The following is a 23,082-nucleotide window of genomic DNA, read 5'->3' on the forward strand; positions in this document are numbered from 1 at the left end:
ATGTACAGCCTTATGGTTATACTATAACCACTTCACAATTATGTACCACTTTGTATTGGTCTATCACATAAAATCCCAATAAAATACATTTACGTTATTGGCTGTAATATGACAAAATGTGGACACTTTCAAGAGGTATGAATATTTTTTCAAGGCAGTGTGCCTGCACAATAATTTTTCTTTATTTAAAACTGTTGCCTTTTATGGGTTTGGTTTTATTATATTTTTTATATCAATATTTGTAAATCACAAGCCATTTATTACTAGTGGGATTCCTCAAGACTTACACATTTTCGATAATTTAATGTGACTTTTAGGACAACAAGATAATGAAGGAATATCTTTAACTAGTTCCTGACCGCCGGCCGTCCAATGACGACCAGGCGGCGAACCTATTGCGACGGGAGGCCGTCATATGACGGCCTCCCGTTTAAACAGGGAATGCGCGTGATCGTGCGCGCGCATCCCTGTTTCTTCGGTGGCGGCGTGTCACGGAGACACCGCTCGCCACCGAAGGGGGTGAACAGCCATTGGTTATGGCTGTTTACCACGTGATGAAGTGATGAAGTCACGGCCGATCACAGATGGTCACACCCCGATTGTGTACGGCGCATGAGCGATCGTGAGCGGGCTGCGCGTGCACTTCGGTGGCGGCGTGTTCCCCGGGAACACTGCTCGTCACCGATGCTGGTAAACAGCCATTGGCCGGCTGTTTACCCACGTGATCGGCTGTGATCCTTTCACAGCCGATCACTAAAATGTAAACAAACCGCGGTAACGAGATGTTACCGGGTTCTCTTACTCACACACCGATCGTGCGTGAGGAGGAGATTGCGGTAACATCTCGTTACCGCCTACAGTACACATCAAGCACACTGATTGCCCCCCCAATAAAGAGGACCTGTCACCACCCCTCATAGTACCTGTCAATCTCAGTCCATCAGAGTACCTGTCACAGTCCATCAGAGTATTTGAGTACCTGTCACAGCCCATCAGAGTACCCGAGTACCTGTCACAGCCCATCAGAGTACCCGAGTACCTGTCCCAGCCCATCAGAGTACCTGTCAGCCCATCAGAGTACCCGAGTACCTGTCACGGCCCATCAGAGTACCCGAGTACCTGTCACGGCCCATCAGAGTACCCGAGTACCTGTCACGGCCCATCAGAGTACCCGAGTACCTGTCACGGCCCATCAGAGTACCTGTCACGGCCCATCAGAGTACCCGAGTACCTGTCACGGCCCATCAGAGTACCAGAGTACCTGTCACGGTCCATCAGGGTACCCGAGTACCTGTCACATCCATCAGGGTACTCGAGTACCTGTCACAGTCCATCATGGTACCCGAGTACCTGTCACAGCCCATCAAAGTACCCGAGTACCTGTCACGGTTCATCTGAGTACCCGAGTACCTGTCACAGCCCATCTGAGTACCCGAGTACCTGTCACAGCCCATCTGAGTACCCGAGTACCTGTCACAGCCCATCTGAGTACCCGAGTACCTGTCCCAGCCCATCTGAGTACCCGAGTACCTGTCCCAGCCCATCTGAGTACCCGAGTACCTGTCCCAGTTCATCTGAGTACCCAAGTACCTGTCACAGTCCATATGAGTACCTGTCACCGCCCTTCAGAGTACCCAAATACCAGTCACCAAGCCATCAGAGTACCTGTCACCAGGCCATCAGAGTACCCGAGTACCTGTCACCAGGCCATCAGAGTACCCAAGTACCTGTCACCAGGCCATCAGAGTACCCAAGTACCTGCCACCAGGCCATCAGAGTAACCGAGCACCTGTCACCAGGCCATCAGAGTACCTATCTCCAGCCCATCAGAGTACCCGAGTACCTATTTGCAGCCCATGTCTCATAGAATATACGTTGGGGTGTTTGCTTTCCAAAATGGGGTCATTTTGTGGGTAATTTCACTGTCCTGGTGGTCCAGGACCTTCAAAAGTATGATGGGTAGGAATGAAATGAGATGTGTCATTTATGCTCCTAGAACGCCTGAACGTACTACTTCAATGTTCGGCCTCTCTATGTGACCACGCTGTGTAAAAGTCCTACACATGTGGTATTTTGGGGTGTCATTTTTGCTATATACATGCTATGTGTTAGAAATATCTTATAAATTGACAATTTTGTGTAAAATAAAATGCGTTTTAATTTTTTTCCACATATTCCAAAAACTTCTGGAAAAAAATTAACCGTTCAAAAGACACATTATGAATCACAGATTATACGTTGGGGTGTTTGCTTTCCAAAATGGGGTCATTTTATGGGAAATTCCATTGTCCTGGTACTCCAGGGCCTTCAAAAGTGTAATAGGTGGTTGAGAAATGAGATGCGCCATTTTTGCTCGTAGAACGTCTGAAGGTACTACATCAATGTTAGTGCTCTGTATGTGGCCAGGCTGTGTAAAAGTCTCACACATGTGGTATCGCCGTACTCGGGAAGAGTAGCAGAATGTATTTTGGGGTGTAATCTGTTGTATACATATGCTGTGTGTGAGAAATAACCTGATAATATGACAATTTTGTAAAAAAAAAAATAATAATAAAAAAAATCTTAATTTTGCAAAGAATTGTGGGAAAAAATGACAACTTAAAAAACCTCACCATGCTACTTACTTAATACCTTGGAATGTCTACTTTGTAAAAAGGGGTCATTTGGGGGGTATTTGTACTTTCCTGACTTGTTAGTGTCTCAAGAAATGAGGTACACCTGATGTACTGAAGGCCTGATCAGATGTGATCAATTTTCAGCGACTGGCACCATAGTTTGTAGACTCTATAACTTTCACAAAGACCAAATAATATACACTAATGTGGGTTATTTTTTACCAAATATAGGTAACTGTATAAATTTTGGCCAAAATTTATGAAGAAAAATTACTAATTAGCAAAAATTTATGACAGAAACAAAGAAAGGCATTTTTTTCACAAAATTTACGTATTATTTTATTTATAGCACAAAAAATAAAAAACCCACTAGTGATTAAATACCACTAAAAGAAAGCTCTATTTGTGTGGAAAAAAGGACGCAAGTTTCATATGGGTACAGTGTTGGATGACTGAGTAAATGTCATTCAAACCGTGAGAGCACTGAAAGCTGAAAATTGGTCTGGTCAGGAAGGGGGTGTAAGTGCACTGTATTGAGGTGGTTAAAGGTTGTTATGCTGCTGCTCTTACTTGTATGTATTTCCATTTATTTCTGGGACAATCAAAATATCATCAGGATCATGGTCCTAGGAAACAAATAGAAAGTGCAAGTCAAGATTAGAACAAAAACAATATATATACATATTTTTAAAGAGGTTATTAGAATGTATATTTAGATTTTGGTCCCCTTCAAATGATGCTTAACCTTAAAGCAGAGTTACACCCAAGACAGGAAGTTACGCTTTAAAGTGGATGTAAACCCACTCTCATCCTTTCTAAACTACTGCAATATCTATAAGGATATACATGCCTCCTACATGCATACTTATCTGTCAAATGTTTCCCCTCTTCTGCTATGAGACCCGAAAAACTGCAGATTTTGTGGGTGGGTCTGTTTTCCAGGGCTCAGTAGTGATGTCAGTAGACTCCCCGCCCACCTCTACATTCCCCTTATCAACATACATTTTCTCCTGCGTATTTCTTACACTGAACTTCTGTTATGATCACTAACATCCATTCAAAACCCAGAAAAGTCCCCACATGACTTCAGCATGCCAAATCATGCTGGGGTGTGGAACAGCCAATCCTTGCAGAGCAGCAGAAGAAAGGAGTGGGGGAGGGAATTAAAAAATAATGCATGTCTCTTAGGCTAGTGCACGAGATATGTAAATCCCCTGTCAATCACAGCAAGGGGGAGGATTTCACAAAGTTTTTCTCTGTTTGTCAAGATTTATCTCACTGAACAATAAAAGAGGATTGCTCAGAGCTGCATTAACTCTTTGTGGCAAGACTGGGCTCAAATGATAGGAAATCGGAGGAGGAAGGGGCGGAGCTGCTGGGAGAGATGGCTGCTGTTCCGTAGAGTGGATCCGATGCTGCCGCTGCTATAGCTTGATATATGCGGCTCGAAGATTTAGAAAGCTCATGCCAGCAACTAAGTGGGAGAGCCTGATTTATTTTCAATAGCGAGAGAGCCGAGAGAGTCGATTCATACACTGCCGTATCTGCTACATTCGATCGGTTACGAACCTGCAGTGGACGTTCGTGCCCTCCTGAGCCTTACCATAGAGGCTCCAGCCGGAGGGGGAGCGAGAGAAACCCGAAGAAACCCGAGCCAGCCCGAGACAGCCTGTGGAGCGCCGCGGAACGAGACGCAGCCAAGCCGAAGGGGTGGAGAAGGTCCGGCGCGAGCGGCGGTGTGTGGGCGGAAGCCAGCCACCGACGCTATTAGCTGTTTGTCCATCCACACGGCGGCGGTCCCGGAGGATCCAGGCGGGGATCAGGAAAAATCTCGAGGGGAGCTACGGAGAGCCCTGCTAAGCGACAGAGGACTGAAAACCCTGGGGGGCTTTGGGGGGAACCCCAGGGCTGATTAAAGTGCCAGAAGACCACGAAGGTAACCCTTTTTTTTTTTTTTTTTTTGCTTGAGTGACAGCAGAAGCAAAGAAAAGAAAAGGAGAAAGCTGCAGGGAGGAACCAAAGACGGACGTAAGATTTAACAACAATATTAATATTAATAAGAAACAAAGTAAATTAAGGACGGTGGGGGGAAAAATAAATAAAAAATCTCTCTCTCAAGGTAGAAGACTAAAGGACTGTTATATATTAACCTCCCTGGCGGTATGATTCAGTCTGGAATTAGGTGCTGAAAGCGGTACAATTATTTTGCACGGAAATCTGGCTTTTATTTTGTAGTCCTGTAATTCTTAGGAATAACGCTCTTAAATCTGTTCAAACCAGAGTCTAGCAGACATCCCGGGTATGATAAAGTTTATAATATAATAAAGAATAATAAAAATTATTCAATAATGTAATCAAATCCAAAAACACTGAAAATTTACACTTTTTGGTTGCTATGGACAATCTCCAAATTCCAGGCAGTAAAAAACAGTATTTATAATATAAAAGTGCATGCAGGGCATTGCACAGACCACTAGGGACAAAGGGGGTGTGTATTTTTTAATACAGCACTGTAATCTGTAAGATTACAGTGCTGTGTGTGTTTTGTGTGTTTTTACTTTTTTGAATTTGCCGCCGTTCTCCGCTCCCGTGCGTCGTAAAGCCGCAGGGAACGGAGCTCGGCGGCATTCGGCACTGTGAATCGAGCGCAGGACGGCTCGATCACACAGCGCGGTGGACATCGCTGGATCCAGGGGACAAGGTGAGTAACTCTCCCTGTGTCATCCCCTGCATCGAGTGAAGCCATCCCGAGTCTGGCTCGGGGTTACCGCTCCTATCAGTATATTCCTACCCCGAGCCAGACTCGGGATTACCGCTAGGGGGGTTAAATGAAGTAAATGAATAAATGAAGTAAAAATAAAGAGAAAAGGTCCTGGAAGAGAGATAGTAAGAAAGGGAAGAGAGGAATCACACTCATACTTATAATTCAAATCTGCTTGTTTAAATGTTATAAAGTCTAAACAAACAAGAAAAAAAAAAAAAAGCTTGGATTAACATAATTATGGAATTTCAAGGACTGTTTTATTATATGTACATATATAAGGGCGCCCTTTAAATGCTATTGAGATATATTGGCTTTTTGAAAGAATACCTAGGCTAAGGTAAATCTATTGCTGAAAAATATTAAAGTATTGCAACCTCCTTAAAGGGACACTAACGGATTTTAGAAAAAGGCTGAAAAGCCCAGGAAAGCTAAAGTTATGGCACCAAAGAGGGGAAATAAAACACCCCAAAGCCAAAAAAATAAAAAGGAAGGTGGAAATAAAGGATCTACAGGGGCCCAAGCTACTCAAACAACGGATATTAAGGAATTTTTTCAGCAAATGCACCCACAGGTAGAGGTACAGGATCAATCTCAATCCCCTCAACAACTATTAAAAATATCGCATACATCGCAGACAACACGATCATTACAAATATCGCAAGAATTATTAGAAATGGCAGAAACATCAACGTCTTTGGGGATATCAGGAGAGGAAACTACAAGCCAGCCTAGGAATAGCTCACCAATTGAGATAACAGGATTATTAACAGAACAAAGGGAGGGAGATAATGAGAGTTGGGACATAAGAACATATATCCGCTCCCTCCCTACCCGGTCGGATATGGATCAATACATACACAGGCTGGAGGACTCCTATAAAACCGAGATCCAGGAGATTAAAGTATCCACTCAAAAAACACAGGAAACAATAGGGAAAATGGACGTAAGAGTGTCTAATATGGAGCAAGAGGTGGCTCAATTAAGAGTAAGAATACAAGAACAGGAAAAGGATTTAATACAAGCCAGAACTGCTATAGATGAACAGGAAAACAGAAGCAGAAGAAGCAATATAAGAATTAGAGGTTTGAGTGAAAATGTGATCTCAAAGGACTTGATTTCAACAATACAAGGGGTCTTCCAGGGTCTGTGTGGGGACTTGTCTGTAGAAGAACTGATGATCGATCGAGCGCATAGAATAGCTGGAGTAAGAAGGATAGAATCTGGTCAGACTAGAGATGTCATCTGTAGGATGCATTATGCACGAACAAAAGACAAAATAATGATGGCAGCAAGACAAAAAAAAAATATAGAGTATGAGGGAAAACAACTGATATTTTTTCAGGATATCTCCAAATATACTTTGGACAGAAGAAGAGCATTAAAACCCCTGTTGGATCAACTTATAAAAAAGAACTTGCAATATAGATGGAAATATCCGTTCCAATTGCAGGTTCAATATGAAGGCTCGATAGCTGTTTATAGGAATCTAGAAGATCTACCGGAATTTGTAAAAATTCTTGATCTCCCACTAGTAGATTTACCAGACTGGCCAAAATTATACAGAAAAACAACAACAAGAATATAAGGACTGGAGAAATTGGTCGGGGGGAGGGAGGGGAGGGAGGATGGGGGCAGGGATACTTGATTGATTTGTTTTAATTATTTTTTTTTTTTTGTTTGTTTGTTTGAAACTATACACGTAATTAAAAGGGTAATGAAATGGGAGGGGGGAGGGGAGGGAGGGGAAGAGAAGGAATGGAAGGAGGTTTTCATATATGTGCACATCTTTTTTTTTTTTTTTTGTGTTTTTTGTCACGAAATAAGGTAAATAAGTATAGCAAAGGTATAATGAGTGAATAAGGTAAAATGGGTTTTTTCTTTTTTTTTTATGTATGTATATATATATGTGTATATATATTTGTATATATGTATATATATGTATATATCTATTTTATTTAATAATTTTTTTTTTTTTTTCTTTTATTTTACACACGAGTACAATAATCAATAAGTGATTGTAGGGGTGATTTTTTTTTTTTTCTCACACAAGCATAATAACTAAATGTAATAAATGATCGTAGGATATCGCAAAATGGGTTGGGTGACTAGGGGATTTTTTTTTTTTTTTTTTTTTTTACACGAGTACAATAATCAATGAAATTAGCGATTGTAGGGGTGATGTTGGGTTCCTTTTTTTTTTTTTTTTTTTTTTTTTTCTTCACGAAATAAGGTAAACAAGTATAGTAAAAATACAATGAGTACAATGAGTGAATAAGGGAGCCGGGGATTTTTTTTTTTTTCTCTTTTATTTTACACACGAGTACAATAATCAATGAAATAAGTGATTGTAGGGGTGATTTTTTTTTTTTTTTTTCTCACACAAGAATAATAACTAAATGTAATAAATGATTGTAGGATATCGCAAAATGGGTTGGGTGACTAGGGGATTTTTTTTTTTTTTTTTTTTACACGAGTACAATAATCAATGAAATTAGCGATTGTAGGGGTGATGTTGGGTTCCCTTTTTTTTTTTTTTTTTTCTCACAAACGTGTTTAATGAGGGGAGATGGGTTATATTTAAATAATAAGAAAAATTTGAATATAACACTACTAACAAATATATGCAATAATTTTTTTTTTTTTTTTTTTTTTTTTTCCCTCTACCCTTCCCATCTCTCCCCGTGACCTATCCCTATCCCCTCCCTTTCCCGATTATGATAATAACCCCAATTTTTTTTTTTTTTTTTTTTGGAACCACCGATAAGAAGGGGAGAGGGGAGGGGAGAGAGGGAGGAGGGAGGGAAAAAGAGAAGAAAAAAGTGAAGAAACCTAATGATATGCAATATGGTATGAGCTTTCAGCAGTAGAAGCAATAATAGTAAATAAAAATAAGAAAAAATAGGCGGCAATGGAAAAACTGACGAATAGTCAATCTAGACCAGCGGTTCCGACTGCCTTCCTCTTAATAGGGACCTTACTGGTTAAGTAAGTCAGACTTTTTTTAAGTCATTATAGGGTAGTGTAAGTGAAGGAAAGAGTGAAGTGAGTGGTGAGTGGATTAGTCGAGGTGTTAGGATCGAGTGTAAGGAACGAGTAATTATTGAGTTTTTTTTTTTTTTTTTTTCCTCTCTCTCCTACTTTTTCCCTCTTCTTCTGTTACCTTGTGAGATCCCCCGTACATTAAGGAATAATTCACCCCCTCCTGGAATTTTAACATGGAGGGGTTAAAAATTTGTTCTTTTAACGCAAGAGGCCTTAACTCTCCCTCAAAAAGAAATCAAATTTTAAACTTCTTCCACAAACGAAAGGTAAACATAGTCCTTTTCCAGGAAACGCATTTTCGTTCAGAGCATATTCCGAAATTAACTAATAAGCATTATGTTAACTGGATTCACGACACATTCCCATATTCCAAGTCAAGAGGGGTATCAATAGCGTTCCATAGAGATACGTTATATCAAATAGTTCAGGAATACAAAGGGAGATTCATGGCTGGGTAGAATAAATATAGTAAAAATGGAGATACTGCCAAAGATATTATATGTATTCCAAACATTACCCATTGTTCCATCTAGGAAGATAATGATAGATTTAAGGAAAGCTATAAGTAGCTTCGTATGGGCAAAAAAAAACTGCCGAATAAAAAGAGAAACACTAACCAGAACAAAAGAAAATGGAGGGCTGGCATTGCCCGATTTGGTAAAATATATGCAAGCAGCATCATTGGTTAGAATTATAAATTGGCAACATGATAAGAAAAACAAACAATGGGTAACGTTGGAAGAGGAAATTATGGGATTACAACTTAAATTTTTACCTTGGATAAAACCTGAATTAAGAACAAAAAAAAAGGAAATGCCAATTTTCGTGAGAGCTACTTTAAAAATCTGGGACGCAGTGCTGAAAAAGGGAAAGCTATCCTCCAGAACTGGACCTTTGACTCCATTGATGTCCAACCCAGAATTTAAGCCAGCTATGGAAGGGGTAAGATATTTAAATTGGAACAAGATGGAGAATGTAAGATTAATACAGATTTTGGCGGATGGAAAGATGCCAAACTTACTCGATATGGGATTGGAAATTAAAAAAGATTGGTTGCAACATTACCAACTAGAAAAATTTATCGAGTTAAATAAAAACTCAATAATTAGACCATTAACTAAATTTGAACAGATAATACTAAAGGAGCAAAATCATAAGAATAAGCTATCTAAAATATATGAACAGCTGCTACCTACAGGCGACATTAAAGAGCTAATAGGAATTAGAAAATGGGAGGAAGAATTAGAAGAGACAATTACAGAAAAAGAATGGAAAAAAATCTTAGGGATAATACATAAAACCTCAACGGCATTAAAATATCAAGAAAGAAATTATAAAGTGGCACTGAGATGGTACTGGAGTCCGGTGGCATTAAAAATAGTTACCGTATATACTCGAGTATAGGCCGACCCGAATATAAGCCGAGGCCCCCAATTTACCCCCAAAAAAACTGGCAAACTTATTGACTCGTGTATAAGCCGAGGGTGAGACATGCCTGTCCATCCCTGTGTGTGTGTGTCCGTCCATCCCTGTGTGTCCGTCCATCCCTGTGTGTCCGTCCATCCATCCCTGTGTGTGTGTGTGTCCATCCATCCATCCATCCCTGTGTGTGTGTGTCTCCATCCATCCATCCATCCATCCCTGTGTGTGTGTGTCTCCATCCATCCATCCATCCCTGTGTGTGTCTCCATCCATCCACCCATCCCTGTGTGTGTCTCCATCCATCCACCCATCCCTGTGTGTGTGTGTATCCATCCGTGTGTGTGTGTGTGTGTGTGTGTGTGTGTGTGTGTGTGTGTGTGTCCAGCCTACCTTTGTCCCGAGCCTCCGTCCCGTGCCTTGCCTCCTTGCCTCCGTTCCGTCCCGTGCCGTGCCGTGCCTTGCCGTCGTGTCGTGCCTTGCCTTGCCTCCGTCCCGTCCCGTGCCGTGCCGTGCCTTGCCTTGCCTTGCCTTGCCTCCGTCCCGTGCCCTCTTCGGCGGCCATTGTAAAATTCAAAAGCCGCGCCTCCTCCTTCGCCTGTGATAGGCGGAACACTGAATTTCCCAGCAGCCTGTGTTCCGCCTATCACTGACATCGTATCATCCTCGTCCGTAGTACGAGGATGATACGATGTCCGTGATAGGCGGAACACAGGCTGCTGGGAAATTCAGTGTTCCGCCTATCACAGGCGAAGGCGGAGCCGGAGGCGCGGCTTTTGAATTGTAGAATGGCCGCTGTCTGTCTGCTCGACACGCTGATCGAGCGGGCAGACAGCGATGACTCGAGTATAAGCCGAGGGGGGCACTTTCAGCCTCAAAAAAGAGGCTGAAAATCTCGGCTTATACTCGAGTATATACGGTAATAAAGGAAATACAGAGAAGTGCTGGAGATGTGGGACAGAAAAAGGAACATTGGAACATATTTGGTATAGCTGTAAAAAAGTGAGAAATTTCTGGGTAAAAATTTTTGAGCTATACCAAAAAGTGACCGGAAAAGAATTAATTCCAGATGTAAAGGTAGCATTATTTTCTCTTACGACAGATACATTGGATAGTATGAAAAACGGGATAATTCAATATATGACAACAGCAGCTAGAACAATAATAGCACGTAAATGGAAAGAAACAACCAATCCAATAATATCAGAATGGATATGCGAAATGAACGAGATGTATTTCCTGGAAAAACAAATAAGAGAAGAAGGCTACGTGAAAAGCCAGATACCAAAGGTGTGGAAAAAATGGGAAGAGTTTCGGTCCTCAAAAGGAATGATAGAATATTTATAATTCAAAGATAGGGGGGGGAGGGAGAGGAAGAGGGAAGGGAGAGAGAAAAGGGGGATTGCGTCTTTTTTTTTTTTTCTTTTCTTTTTTTTTTTTTTTTTTCTTCTTAAATGAAGGGTAAAATGTTTGGGTTTTATGTATGATGTTGTATGATGATGTTGTAAATGGATATGTATGTTTTGTGATTATTATAAAAATAATAAAGAGAAGATTTGAAACAAATGATAGGAAATCTTATACTCTACATTATAACATAATTTTTTTTTAAAAATCGAGTTTACATTCACTTTAAGGACTCATTCCCTGCTCCTCTTTAAGAATTGGCGCTTGTGAGGAATGAAGGAGGGAGAGGGTACGCGATTTTGAAAGGTACCTGCTCTCTGCCCCCAGTTTTTGTGACAGGTACGAGGAGACTACTAGACCATTCACAAAGTGCAGAGCTGCTATTGGGTGCCCACAGTTAAAATGCTGGTGCAGAGGCGAGAAGACAGCAGGTAAAACCAGCTACAGTGAATACACCACTGGATCATGGAATAGGTGAGGGTTGTGTTTTTTAAAAGCCAGCAGCTACAGTTTTTGTAGCTGCTGACTTACAAAGGTTATAGTCACTGTAGCATACTAACATTTTTACTCAATGTTAGTATGCTACAGTGACTATAACCTTTGTATTAGCCACGCATCTTATGTTATTTCTTTTTTTGTAGATTGATATTATATGTTTGCTGATCCATTTCCCTGAGGAAGAGTTTGAAACACTCGAAACGCATCGGAATAGGAATATTTACCTGTATTTTGCTCTTTGTGTTTATTGTATTTTGCATCCTGCTTTGCTTTTTGTATCCACACATTCATTCATATCCCTTCTACTATTTGGGCTTCTGTTTGCCCATATGACCACTACCCCTTTGATTTTACATGAAGTAAAATAAAAATATTTGTTTTAAAGTAAGATATTGCCTACTAAATACTTGTCCTGCCCCTTTAAAGTCCCAACGAGGCACCCTTTTTGCATATTTTTTTTTTAACAGGAGACTGGGCAACCACTTTAAAGCGGTTGTAAACGTCAGACATGAAGATGAACAAAGCATATCCCTCTATAGTGTGTGCTTGTCTCAATCCAGAGCACTAAGTATTTATGTCTGCTGCCATCAGCAGGAATCACTTCTGACACTGAGAGGTAAAAAGTCGACAGAGGAGGAACCTCCAGCACTCAACCAGTGATTGACAGCATCAGCTTTGTTCCTATGTGATGTGTGAAGAGAGGTGTGTCTCTTCACTCCAATCAACTCTCACTGAGCTCTGCAGTGTGTAATTTCAGCTCTCTGCCCCCTATTTTCTGACAGCTCAAAAGAAAAGAAAAGAAGACAGCAGATAAACAGATACAACTTGTGTAGGAGGATTTGTTTCATCGCTGTGTATCACCTCTGGCCAGTCACTGGGTATATGAAAGGGTTAACAACCCCTTTAACTCAAGCAGAAATGCTTTTTGTATTTTAAATGAGTGCACCCCATTGAGAGCCATGTACATTGTGGTGCATTGTCCCTTGCTGACTACCATGCAGTGCCTTAGGGTGCTATTCAAGTTTCCCAAGTTGTAATTACATACGGTATAATGTGTTTTACTATAACATGGGAAAAATAAATAGGCTGCGTTAAACCAATAACACACAAAATAAATAAATAAATGTTATAAACTTGCCTGTGTGCTGAGTCGCACCAGCCACATCAAAGTGGACAGAGCAACTCAAAAGCACAGAGGGCCACTCTGTGATAGACTAGGTATATATGTTAGACAATACATCTAAACTACATCTTACATCTTAACTTTTTTGCTAAATGATCTGCGGTTGCTAAATATATGCTCCATCTCTCAGAGATTGCTGCCTGTTCAAAAAGGCTTTCTAGTTGTAGTACAAATCAGTATGCTATTTCCATCATACGTTTAAAAAAATATAATATTCTTTTACATATACTAAATGCCCGCTCAGGATCTCATAAATTGCTGCCTGTCCAAATGTGTTTTCTAGTTGTGGTGCAAACCTGTGTGCTATTTCCAGCCTCAGTGTCCAAAAAAATATACTAATATTTTTTTCATGATTTATAAATGCACGCTCAAACTCTTGTGAAGTAAATCTGTAAACTATTTTCATTGTCGGTGTCCAAAAGATGGTAAGTGCCAGCTCAAGCTCTCAGAAATTGTGGCCTGCAATCTTCTAGCTGAGGTGCAAACCTGTATGCTATTTCTATCTCTGGTGTACAAAAAAAAAAAGAAAACATTTCTTTATGGGTGATAAATGCCTATTCAAAAACTCTCACTCAAAAAATTGCAAGCTGTCCTTACAAGCTTAAAGTGGTTGTGTAGCCAAATTAATAAAAAACCCCATCCCCTCTGTAACATAACAATATGTGTCTCTGTGTTATATAAAAAAGTTGCCGATTTGTACCTATATCAGAGAGTCTCCTGATGCTCATGTGACTCCTGGGCTCCTCAAAGGAGAGGAGAGAGAGCCAAGGAGTCACGTGAGTGTCAGGAGCCGCTCTGATATAGGTACAAATCTGCAGCATTTTTATATAACACAGGCACAGGGACACTTATTGTTATGTTACAGAGGGGATGGGAGGTTTTTATGGTAGTTTTAATAGCAGCAGGAGGGGAGGGCCTGACACAAGCCCTGACACAAGCAGACAGGCAGGGAGGAGAGAGAGGAGGACAGAGGAGAGCTCTGGATGATGGAGGCATGTAAACTGACCATGGTCTCAAGGCTCAGCAGCCATGTGATATGGGGGGGGGGGGGCAAATTACACAACACAAGCACTGTGCTTTATAACATGATTTAAGGGAACAGTCATTTTTTTTTTTATTTCTAGGGTAACAAACACTTTAAACACTTTATCCCGGGAGAGTTATACCCCCTTCATGACCAGGCCATTTTTTGCGATATGGCACTGCGTTACTTTAACTGACAATTGCACGGTCGTGCAATGCTGTACCTAAGTAAAATTGATGTCCTTTTTTCCCCCACAAATAGAGCTTTGTTTTGGTGGTGTTTGATCACCTCTTTTTTTATATTTTTGATTCTAAAAACAAAAAAAGGTCAACAATTTAAAAAAAACATACCCAATCACATTTCAAAAAAAAAAATCACATTTCTTCACCAATTTAGACCAATATGTATTCTGCTACATATTTTTGCTAAACAAAAACCCAATAAACATATATTGATTGGTTTGCGCAAAAGTTATCGCGTCTACAAATAATGGGATATTTTTATGGCATTTTTAATTTTTAATTGTTTTACTAGTAATAGTGTCAGCAATTTTTAGCGGGACTGCAACATTGCAGTGGACAAATCGGATACCAAACTGACACTTTTGACACTATTTTTGGGAACCAATGACATTATTACAGTGATCAGTGCTAAAAATATGCAGTCATTGTACTAATGACACTGGCAGGGAAGGGGTGGTCAAAGGGTTAAGTGTGTCCCTAGGGGATATTTTCCTACTGTGTGGGGAATGGACTCACTGGATGAACACTCTGTTGATTCCTGTCAGAACGGTGATCTGCCTTGTTTATCTCGGCAGATTACAGTTCCACCCATCCACCCCTAATGGGCGAAAAACTGTGGATGAGTGGGGACACAACTGTATAAACCAGGAATATTAATGCCAAAATTATATTCTATATTGTAATAATATAGAGGGGTCTAGGTATTCAAATCATAAATTACAAATGCCAATTATATTAGATCAAAAAGATAAGAGTAAGAAAAATATCCAAGAAAAAAATAAAAAAAAGACAGTGGTTGTCAATCTCAAAATACGGAACTATATGAGTAAGTATACTTATCCATACAGATAAAAATAGGAAGAAGAAGAGGGAAAGGAGAAAGAAGGAAAAAAGGTGGGTCTCCCATGGTGGTAGCCCAGGAAAAGCTTATAGGTAATAATAAACAAAATGGAGCAATTATTGCGGCAACAACAATGAATAATCAAAGTCGTGGGGTAAATGATGTTTAACCCAAGGTTTCCAGATTTTGTTGAATTTACCAATATTATCATCTTCTATTGCTGTCATTTTGGCAAATATGAGGGCCTTCAACATCCTATGTTTGGCTTCAGCCACAATTAAGGTGGGAGATTTCCATGCCTTTGCTATAGTTTGTTTGGCTGCGGTTGTAAGAATAATGAGAAGTTGAAATTGAGTACGGGTGAGATAAATCGGTTTAAGATTTAGAAGGGCCACAGATGGGTCTGGGAGTATGGAGATTTCCAGGGCTTTAGAAGCCAAATCAAATATCTTTCCCCAGAAATGTTGGGTTACTGGACATTGCCACCAAATATGAAAATGTATACCTGGTGAAGAACATCCATGAAAACAATTTTCTGGGTATACTGGGACACATTTTGCTATCCTTGCTGGTACCAAATACCAACGTGCCATAACTTTGAAGTTGGTTTCAAATGCATAATAATTTTAAGAAGAAGTTTTGGTGGCCAACCAAATATTGGACCAAAACTTCTTCATCTAATGTGCGCTTCAAATCATGAGACCATTTAGCAGCATATGAGGGAAATGAGTCATTAGGTATAGCGGTAAGAAGTTGATATAGGAGTGAAATTAGACCTCTAACATGTGGGTCACTCTTGCAAATGCGTTCAAATTGCGACATTTAGTTAAGAATTGAACCTGTACTGATAAGAGGTGTATAAAAGTTCTTGATTTGCAGATAACGAAAAAAAAATCAGTGTTAGGAAGCCCAAATGTTTCACAAAGTGTAGGGAATGTATGAAAATCGGTGGAGGATGTCAATTTATGCAGCCGGATGAAGTTTATAGTTGACCATGTTGCAAAAGACTTTGGGAATTTCCAAGCAGGGTAGAAGGCTGGATTCTTGAGGAAAGAAAGGAGGGGGTTATGTGGAGATTGGAGAGTATGAGAAATTTTACATTTATCCCAAATAGTCAAGGAATGTTTAGTAATAGGATTGGAAAGGTGGGCTCTATCTTTGGGTTGAAGCCACAGCAGATTAGCGACGGAAATGGCGTCACAATCAAAGGATTCAACTGCTACCCACAAAGGGATTTCCCTAGTAGCATAATACTTAGGAAGCTGTGATAATAGAGCCGCGTAATAGTAGGAAGCAAAGTTCGGCACTCCCAACCCCCCTTTGTTTTTAGAAAGATAGAGTGTTACAAGAGGTATACGGGGTTTGGCAGGTCCCCGTATAAATTACATAACCCTTCTTTGTACTAGTCTTAAGAAATATGACAGTAACGAAATGGGAAGTACTCTAAAAAAGTACAGAAATGTTGCTAATATTGTCATCTTTATAGCATTAATTCGCCCTAACCAAGACAAGGGGAGAGAAAACCATTGTTTCATTAGTCCGGTGATTTGTTTCAATAATAGAAGGTAGTTTGCTGCAAAGAGATCTGTCAGGGAGTTTGTAAGTTGGACTCCTAAATATAAAAGTTGGTGAGATACCCAGTTAAAAGGTAAAGAGGATTTTGCTTGCATTAGTTCGGAATCCGGAATCTGGAAGTATGAGCAATTTTATGTAATATGTCTAGTAAATTTGGGGCAGACACGTGTGGATGGGTTAGGAATATTAAAACATAATTTGCGAATAGACAGATCTTATGTTGCAATCCCCCCAACTCAATACATTTTAATATCAGGGTTAGCTCTGATTAATAATGCCAGAGGTTCTATAGGAAGGACAAAAATCAATGGGGAGAGGGGACAGCCCTGCCTCATACCTCCCTAATGTCTATCATTGCTGATTTGTAGCCAGCATATTTAATATATGTCTGCGGATTATTATATAGAGAGGAGATCCAGGTCAAAAGAGGATTCCCAAAACCCCATTTACGTAAAATATATTGAATGTATGGCCAAGTGACAGAGTCAAATGCCTTTCTGATATCTAAAGAAAGGAGGCAGGTTGGGATACGTCTATTTTTAGCAGCATGAATGAGTAAGAGGGTCCGTTGAAAAATTATCTCCCGCTTGTCGTGTGGGCATGAATCCTATTTGATCACGATGGATTAAGAGGCGTATAATGGAATTGAGACGATTCGCTATTATTTTAGCTAAAAGTCCAGGTTCAATAGAGAAATAGGTCGGAAATTGTTCCAAGAGGTGGAATCTGATTTGGGTTTAGGGAGCATATTTATTATGGAGGTCAACGTTTCCATTCTAAACGTGTGTCCGTTAAGTATGGGTTTGAAGGTTCTAGTTAATATAGGTGCCAGTGTAGGAGCGAACAGTTTATAATAAGATGCTGAGAACCCATCCGGGCCTGGTCGTTTGTGAGACTTCAAAGCTTTTATGGCATTTTGAACTTCCAATTCTGAAATGGGACTCTCAAGATGGGCAAGCTGTTCACTGTCTATAGAGGGAAGATTGATATTATCAAATATGATATCTGCTTTTGTCTCATCAAAGCCTGAGGTAGGGGAATAAAGTTTAGCCAAATTAGAACGGAATACCAAGTATTGTAACAGGGTTACTAGTATATGCATCTTGTCATGTCTTTAACCTAATTGGTGTCTGAGTATACTTTGTCACATTTAAACTCCTTGCCATAAAGGTATCAGGTTTATTAGCTTTAAGATATTGGGTATGCTGACGTTTAATTATTAGTCTCTCCGCTGAGTCAAGATGAGCTTTATCTATTTTTGCATTATTGGTGGCTGATGGGGAAGACTGAAAAGCTAAATGACATGCGTTAAAGTTAGCATCTAGCTTAGCAAATAAGACCTTACGTGTTCTTTTAATAGCTGCAGCCTGTTGTATTAATTTGCTCCTAATTACAATTTTGTGAGCTTCCCATATAGTAAGATCAGAAACATCTGCTGTGTCATTAACCAAAAAATATTCTGTGAGTGCCTTTTCAATCTCTAAACGATGAGAAGGATGGGTCAATGTAGTATCATTGATATGCCAAGTCATGTCCTGTGACTTGGGTATTAGAGAGGCCATGGTGGTATAGACTGCACAATGATCTGTCCAAGGGGAGGGAATGATTTTAGAGGAGAGTATCTCCGGGATCATGCTAGATAGGACAAAAATGTGGTCTATGCGCGAAAAGGAATAATGTGGATAAGAGTAATGTGTGAAGCGTCTACTAGTTGGGCTAAGTTCACGCCATGTATCAACTAATTTATGCATGGTAAGTAAATGTCGGAATGTGAAGTTATTAGAGTTAGTGAGTGAAAAGGGAAAATAGTCGCATTTGAATCTCCACATAAGATTACTGTTCCAAACTTATGTGCTTCTACAACCTGGAAAAGATGTGACAAAAAGGCCACTGGGCATTTATTAGGGGTATAATAAGAAACAATTGTGATCTCTATATCCAAAATATAACCTGTGAGTAGAAGATATCTACCCCCAGGATCTTTCAATTGTGAGGTAAGAGTAAATGGAACATTACGATGGAAACCAATCAATGTACCTCTTTGCTTGACTGTGGCTGAAGCTGTGTAAAAATTAGGATAGGAAGCAGATAGTAATTTGGGGGTAGTTTTGTCATTGAAATGGGTTTCCTGTAAACGGATAATATGTGCTCTTTTAGCTGAGAAAAATCGCATCGCTTTAGTACGTTTGTGTGGAATGTTTAAAGATATAATATTTAGGGGTGCCATAACATGTTCAGGACAAGTATCAGGACAAGAAAAGCAAATCCTGAGACCAGAGCCACAACCACCACCAGGGGAGAGGGGGGAGAAAGGGAAGAAACTAGAAAAATAAAAATAAAATAAAATTGATCAACCCTAGTGGGAATAATATATATATATATAAATAATAGCTGAACAATAGGGTATGGGAACATCTCAGGGGAACATCAAATGGACCCCGAGAGGTTCCAGGGCCACCATCAGAATTTTGCATAACTGCATCAGGAGACCGAGGGTGGTAAAGGGGGCAGCAAGACACCCCCAAAGGCTGGACAATACCGGAGAACCACAAACCATGTAAGAAAAAATAAGTTTAAACACAATCTCAATTATAGATAACTTATAGCAACTTCGATTTAGCCAAACTTGACTTAAAATGTATAATACCTATTGAGTATATAAAAAAAAAAAAGGGAACGAGGCACAGGAAAAAGCATCTTAAGCTGTTAGGTTTACTAAATTATTAAATTATAAGGGTTAACGAGGTCTAATGGGTACCAGGTGTATAAAAAATCAAATATACTTCTAGCAATAAACCCAATGGCATATTGATTCTTATTCATGCAGAGACTCTGCGTACAGAGACCAGGCATGAAACAGCAATATATCTTGCCAACCCAAGAAGACCTAAAAAATGATTGAAGAAACACATTTAAATAAAGAAAAAAAAAAACAGGGGGGTATCCATGGATAAGTTCCGGGTAAAAAAATAAATAAAATTAGGTCAAGTCAGAACATGTAGCTATGCCGGATAAAGTTGCAATGTTTGTTGTAAAGGCATTTACAATCAATGTAAAATTGATGGAGGATGAAGGCCAAAGAATAAAAAAAGAGTTCAGCAACCAAACAATTTTTAATCCATTGTATCCTCATTGGTTGGGGATGAATTAGCAAAGTTTCCTCGCTTATGTAGACTTTGCCGTGTGGAGATGGAAGAACCTGAGTCTGTCATGTTTTGCCTTGAAGGGGATTGAGAGGCTGATCATCTGCGAGTGTGATCACTGGGTGAAATTCGATCCACAAGGCCCATTTCTATTAAGGCCGACTGTAGTTCATCAGAGGTTCGACAAGTATATTTCGTTTCAAGATGAGTAAAACGGAGAGAAAATGGAAAGCCCCAGTTATATGCAATTTGATTGCGTTGAAGTATTAGTAATTGAGGTTTCAGTGCACGTCTCTTAGCTATTGTTAGAGGGGAAACATCTGCAAAGAGTTGATAAGTGTGACCCTGGAAATTGAGTGGGTCCTTCCCTCTGGCTGCTGCAAGCAATTATTCCTTGCTGCGATAATAATGTAGCGCAGGCATGTCCAAAGTCCGGCCCGCAGGCCAATCGCGGCCCACGGTCTGGTTTTGAACGGCCCGCCTGGTTGTTTAAACACATATATCTTTTGTGGCCCCCGGCGATCTCCCAGCGCCGGGGCCACAAAAGATATATAGTCCGGCTGCCTCGAAGGGAGGAGACGGGACGAGTGCTGTGCACACAGGAGGAGAATTTCCTGTTTACACGGCAGCTGTAATAGGAAGTCCCGTCTCTGCCTTTGGATGACTGTACTGTCCATCAAAGGAGGCGGGACTTTCTCTTAAAGAGGCCGTTGTGTAAACAGGAGATTCTCCTGTAAGATGTCTTTGGCGCTCGTCCTGCCCTCCATGGCTGCACTGATGGTAATGGTAGCTGCATTCCTGGCAATGGTGAGTGAATTCCTAGCAATGGTGGCTGCATTCCTGGCAATGGTGGGTGAAATTCCTGGCAATGGTGGGTGAAATTCCTGGCAATGGTGGCTGCATTCCTGGCAATGGTGGCAGCATTCCCGGCAATGGTGAGTGAATTTCTGGCATTGGTGGGTGCATTCCTGGCAATGGTGGGTGCATTCCTGGCAATGGTGCCTGCATTCCTGGCAATGGTGGCTGCATTCCCAGCAATGGTGAGTGAATTCCTAGCAATGGCGGGTGAATCCCTGGCAATGGTGGCTGCATTCCCGGCAATGGTGGCTGCATTCCCGGCAATGGTGGCTGCATTCCCGGCAATGGTGGGTGAAATACCTGGCAATGGTGGCTGCATTCCTGGCAATGGTGGCTGCATTCCCGGCAATGGTGGCAGCATTCCCGGCAATGGTGGCTGCATTCCCGGCAATGGTGGCTGCATTCCCGGCAATGGTGGCTGCATTCCCGGCAATGGTGGCTGCATTCCCGGCAATGGTGGCTGCATTCCTGGCAATGGTGGCAGCATTCCTGGCAATGGTGGGTGAAATTACTGGCAATGGTGGGTGAAATACCTGGCAATGGTGGCTGCATTCCTGGCAATGGTGGCTGCATTCCTGGCAATGGTGGCTGCATTCCTGGCAATGGTGGCAGCATTCCCGGCAATGGTGAGTGCATTCCTGGCAATGGTGGCTGCATTCCCAGCAATGGTGAGTGAATTCCTGGCAATGGCGGGTGAATCCCTGGCAATGGTGGCTGCATTCCCGGCAATGGTGGCTGCATTCCCGGCAATGGTGGCTTCATTCCCGGCAATGGTGGCTGCATTCCCGGCAATGGTGGGTGAATCCCTGGCAATGGTGGCTGCATTCCTGGCAATGGTGGCTGCATTCCTGGCAATGGTGGCTGCATTCCCGGCAATGGTGGCTGCATTCCTGGCAATGGTGGCTGCATTCCTGGCAATGGTGGCTGCATTCCCGGCAATGGTGGGTGAATCCCTGGCAATGGTGGCTGCATTCCTGGCAATGGTGGCTGCATTCCTGGCAATGGTGGCTGCATTCCCGGCAGTGGTTGCTGCATTCCCGGCAGTGGTGGCTGCATTCCCGGCAATGGTGGCTGCATTCCCGGCAATGGTGGCTGCATTCCCGGCAATGGTGGCTGCATTCCCGGCAATGGTGAGTGAATTCCCTGGCAATGGTGGTTGCATTCCCGGCAATGGTGGTTGCATTCCCGGCAATGGTGGCAGCATTCCCGGCAATGGTGAGTGAATTCCCTGGCAATGGTGGGTGAATTCCCTGGCAATGGTGGGTGAATTCCCTGGCAATGGTGGGTGAATTCCCTGGCAATAGTGGGTGCATCCCAGGCAATGGTGGGCGCTGCATTCCTAGCAATGGTGAGTGAATTCCTAGCAATGGTGGCTGCATTCCTGGCAATGGTGGGTGAAATTCCTGGCAATGGTGGGTGAAATTCCTGGCAATGGTGGGTGAAATTCCTGGCAATGGTGGGTGAAATTCCTGGCAATGGTGGCTGCATTCCTGGCAATGGTGGCTGCATTCCTGGCAATGGTGGCTGCATTCCCAGCAATGGTGGCTGCATTCCCAGCAATGGTGGCAGCATTCCCGGCAATGGTGGCAGCATTCCCGGCAATGGTGAGTGAATTCCTGGCATTGGCGGGTGAATCCCTGGCAATGGTGGGTAAAATTCCTGGCAATGGTGGCTGCATTCCCGGCAATGGTGAGTGAATCCCTAGTAATGGTGGCTGCATTCCCGGCAATGGTGAGTGAATTCCCGGCAATGGTGGGTGAATTCCCTGGCAATGGTGGGTGAATTCCCTGGCAATGGTGGGTGAATTCCCTGGCAATGGTGGGCGCTGCATTCCTAGCAATGGTGAGCGCTGCATTCCTAGCAATTGTGGGTCTGCAGATAGACACTGACCCTTGTTTTGCTTCACAGTTCTTTATTTAAAATTTAAAGTTTTTTTTTTCCTGAAGCTTCCCTCTTAAAGTGAAGGTGCGTGTTATACGTCAATAAATATGGTGTATCCAAATAATACACTTGAGTTCATCTATTCACCACACACAGCCACAAAGGCAAGATAATTCTTGTTGGGCCGTGTATTAGTGCTCGGATGGACACGCTTAGACCGAATTTTAATGGTTCAAAGAATGTCAGGCAAAATGGTCGGCCCTCGCGCATGTTCAGTTCATCAAATCTGGCCCTCTTTGAAAAAAGTTTGGACATCCCTGATGTAGCGTAACTAATATGTCCCTGGGGGGGCCGTTAGGCTTACGTAGAGCTAAGGCTCTGTGAGCTCTATCCATTTCTAACCTCTCGACAGGCATGCCAGGCTGTAATTCCTGAAAGAGTGCCAACATGGATGCCTGGATAGACAGTGACATAATGTTGTGAATGGCTCTCTATATCATCCACTCTCACTTCCAATTCTGCTGTTCTCTGCCCCAATTCTCTAATTTCTCTTGTTAATTTGTCAGTGATATGGTCAGACGTTTGTTTCA

General features: G+C 41.7%; 1 protein-coding gene across 4 annotated transcripts in view; it reads right to left on the reverse strand.

The window, feature by feature from the left end:
* The window catches only part of LOC143923523 (caspase recruitment domain-containing protein 8-like), a 124,797-nt gene that overhangs the window by 75,854 nt on the left and 25,861 nt on the right, over nt 1–23,082 (reverse strand). For all 4 annotated transcript variants that reach the window (XM_077447246.1, XM_077447245.1, XM_077447247.1 and 1 more), the window contains one exon: nt 3,186–3,241. In XM_077447246.1, the coding sequence (XP_077303372.1) occupies nt 3,186–3,241 (56 nt within the window). The remainder of the gene's footprint in view (nt 1–3,185; nt 3,242–23,082) is intronic.

The sequence above is a fragment of the Lithobates pipiens genome, unplaced genomic scaffold (assembly GCF_037356315.1).
Source record: "Lithobates pipiens isolate NorthernLeopardFrog02 unplaced genomic scaffold, aLitPip1_a1.2 Scaffold_22, whole genome shotgun sequence".
Lineage (NCBI taxonomy): Eukaryota > Metazoa > Chordata > Amphibia > Anura > Ranidae > Lithobates > Lithobates pipiens.